Consider the following 3301-nt stretch of genomic DNA (forward strand, 5'->3'; position numbering starts at 1 on the left):
CGGTTGGAATCGGGTAGACCCCGAAGGGAACATTGTTAACGAGGGCAAACAAATATTTGCTGCCGGATGACATTCAATAAAGAATATTCCTCAGTATTGAATATACGTTTGTTACAGAGAATTTTGGCATTCATTGCTTGCCGTTACATATTCATCAATGACCCTCATTATTGTCATTTAAGAGAGGTTTGATCCTAGGACCTTGTTCCCTAGGTTTAGATATAAATAGTGGCTTCAACAACCATGGTAAGACATAAAAATTCTAACAAACTTATGCTACACATTAATAATCCTTTATTTTCTGTCTAACAATATTCTTATTGCTGTCTTCGAAAGGTTTGCTCCCGGAACCAAGCTGTCTGCTATTTTATCTCGATTTCAACGCCAAGTCTTACATTTTTATTTAATTTATTTATTATTTTGGATCAAATTGATTCGCTTGTCTATAAACCACGCTATAAATGCAATTGTACTGTTTTACGGGTAAACATTACTTTTGGCCACTCTATATAGAAGATATAAAATATTTGGACTATTTTTAGAAGTATATTAATTACTTTCAAATATGGAGTAATAGTACAAGCTTAACATAACACATGAGTAATTAACTGATGGAAGGGAAGGGTTAGTAATTCTGGAAATATCTGAATATTCACAAGCAAGAGGATTGAAAGTGCGCATTTCAGGTATTTAAAGGTTTAATATACTTAGATATCACAAGCAGAAATTATTTTACCAACAATCTAGTGGAGAATGCACAGATATCTCAAGTTTATCTTGATGTTAAAAAAAACTCCCAATATACTGTACATATCCCCGCATACAACCACGCATATAGAAATCAGAATGCATAAAACGATAATCCAATGTAAAACCAAAAAAACTTGAACTAAAATAATGGATTATAATAGATGGGTATCAAATCTTCCATAGTTTCTAAAATAGAGTATTGACATGATTCTAATATAAGAAAGCACGAAAATTGTCAAAATTAATTTGATATAACACAATTTGTATACACGAGTAGGGACGGACACCAGAGCTTAAATTAACTGAGAAATTTAATACATACAATTCAGTTTATCCGTCATCAAGTTCGTATTAATTACATGTAGCTAGCTGAAAATAGATCCAAAACAGTCCTCATTAATTGTATCTATCAGTGTATATATATAATGTAAATTTATGTGCATTTTGTGATATACGCGAAGCGGCAAATTAGCGAATGATTTACTAGCCAAGTCTCAGATTAATTTCCACCGGTTGCAGCTTGGGCAGCTTCCTATGATCTTTAGCTACTTCAGCTACATTTTCATGCAGATATGAAGCAACGTTAAATTTCTCTGTACATGAAATCAATGAAGCAAGTTTAACAATATCAATAATCTGTTCTTCAGTTAGTTCTGGGAGATTCTTGTCATTGTGTAAGATTATGACATGATTTTGTAGCTCAGGAAACTTGTGCTCCTTTACAATGACTTCCTCTTTCTTATTGTACATGACATAGAGCACCATTTGGAGGATACCAAGGATGAATCCCAATACGTTTGGAATCTATTCAGTGAAGAAAAATATTAGTGTTAGAGTTCAAGAAATATAGATGCATGAAAGTCAAGAGTAGGAAATGAAATTACAACTTACAGCAATATTGAAGTCTTTTAATAGAAGACCATAGAAGAACCACATAACAGCACTTAAAGTGAGAAAAACAGAGAGGAAAAATGGCATGTATTCCGCACTCTTTGTTTTAATAACTTGTCTCTGCATTAAATGAGAAATGAACATTATAATTTCCATTAATAAAACAAAGAAGCAATTAGGGTAGAAAGCTTTTGAGAATATATTGATTTTTTAGCATGTATAAACTTACCATTATACATAATGGGGATACAAATACACATAAGGAAAACACAAGGCAAATCCATCCAACAACTTGCACACGAACAACTCCTTTGAATAGAAACTGAGTAACAAGGACAATAGCTCCAAACCCTGCAAATACTGATAAAAGCAGTAGCTTTACAGTTTGGACCTGCAATAATTGAAGAGGTCCGGATTTTTATTTTCTTTCTATAGAACTCTTGAGAAAGAATTAGTAGTAGATTTTCTTGTAAAAAAGTTTACCCGTGCTTTCTTTGGTGCATAGAAAAGGTAGAAGCCAACGTATATAGTTTCAACGAAACAACCAAAAGAGTTTATAGTGATGAGAAGGGTGGTGTTGGACTTGAGAAACGCATAGTAAATCCAAAGCATTGCACTGAATAGAGCAACCACGTACGGAATTGATTGATAGCCTTCTGTTGATTTCTTCCTATATATTTTATAAAAAGTTGGCCTGCGCACATAACTATGAAAATTAATTAATTGCACAAGTTGTAAGAAAAATACACTTTGAAAGAGGGATGAAAACGAACATAAGGAACTGAAGACATACAGTGGAGAAAGGAAAACGAAAAATGAGACAATGTTTCCTGCAAAATGGAAGCCAAGAAAAGACAAATCCCCACATTCATCAATACAATGATTTACATAAATGATTAAGGAATATGCAAGTAAGATGAAATGATTACTATTCCACTATTTTTGGAACGTATGAGTATTTTATTTAGATAATTCAATTAGCAATATTACATCGGTTATAACATAAGGTTTTACTAATATTTATTTCTCAAATCATACTATACATAAGGAAATAATTAAAAAGTTTTAATAATATATACTAAAATGGGAAAAGAAAATGGAACTAATTATTACATTGTTTTTTGTATTTAATTTGTTCCATAATGGTAATTAGATGTCGTGTACACTTCGATTCTAATTATAATAACAAAACGAAAAGGAATTTACCGAGGACACCAAATGTAAAAGCCCAGTGACCAGAAAAATCAGCCATCTTTTTTCCAAAGAAAGAGAAATGCCTTGTCTTGCTCTCTTACTCGCTAACAACTCAAGAACTTGCTAGTTCTACTTCACAATGAAATAAAGAGCACTTTTACATATTTATATAGCAAGAGCAAGAGTAGGAAAGTAGGTGCATTAGTGGAGGTCTCTTTTTATTGTGTATTCTTTTCAATTTCTTTAAATAACAAAGCACCTTTACTCTTGGCTAACGTTTTTGGTGTAAGAGGGGTTTGATTTGATATCCAAAAAGGAAAAGGTCCCATAATATAAGGCGCTTTTATTATGTCATCTTCCAATCCATAGAGGCACTAAGCTTACAACTCATGCATTAAATTGTTGGAGGGGTTTGATTCTCTTTTATTCTCAGCACAAAAGGGATCGAAAGGTGATGGAGAGACCA

At 32.6% G+C, this 3301-nt stretch overlaps 1 protein-coding gene across 2 annotated transcripts; it reads right to left on the minus strand.

The window, feature by feature from the left end:
* Positions 1-982: 982 nt before the first annotated feature.
* Positions 983-2967, minus strand: LOC104107743 (bidirectional sugar transporter SWEET12-like). 2 transcript variants are annotated; one of them, XM_009616621.4, is made up of 6 exons: positions 2848-2967; positions 2435-2471; positions 2125-2335; positions 1871-2032; positions 1642-1761; positions 983-1554 (listed from the first exon to the last, which is right to left on the minus strand). In XM_009616621.4, the coding sequence occupies exons 1-6, from the start codon at positions 2891-2893 to the stop codon at positions 1234-1236; spliced, it is 897 nt and encodes a 298-aa protein (XP_009614916.1). In that variant the 5' UTR covers positions 2894-2967; the 3' UTR covers positions 983-1233. The 2 variants fall into 2 exon arrangements, with proteins under 2 accessions (XP_009614916.1, XP_009614915.1); XM_009616620.4 differs by having other exon boundaries at positions 2125-2347.
* Positions 2968-3301: the final 334 nt, after the last annotated feature.

Source organism: Nicotiana tomentosiformis, chromosome 6 (assembly GCF_000390325.3).
Source record: "Nicotiana tomentosiformis chromosome 6, ASM39032v3, whole genome shotgun sequence".
In the NCBI taxonomy this organism is placed as follows: domain Eukaryota; kingdom Viridiplantae; phylum Streptophyta; class Magnoliopsida; order Solanales; family Solanaceae; genus Nicotiana; species Nicotiana tomentosiformis.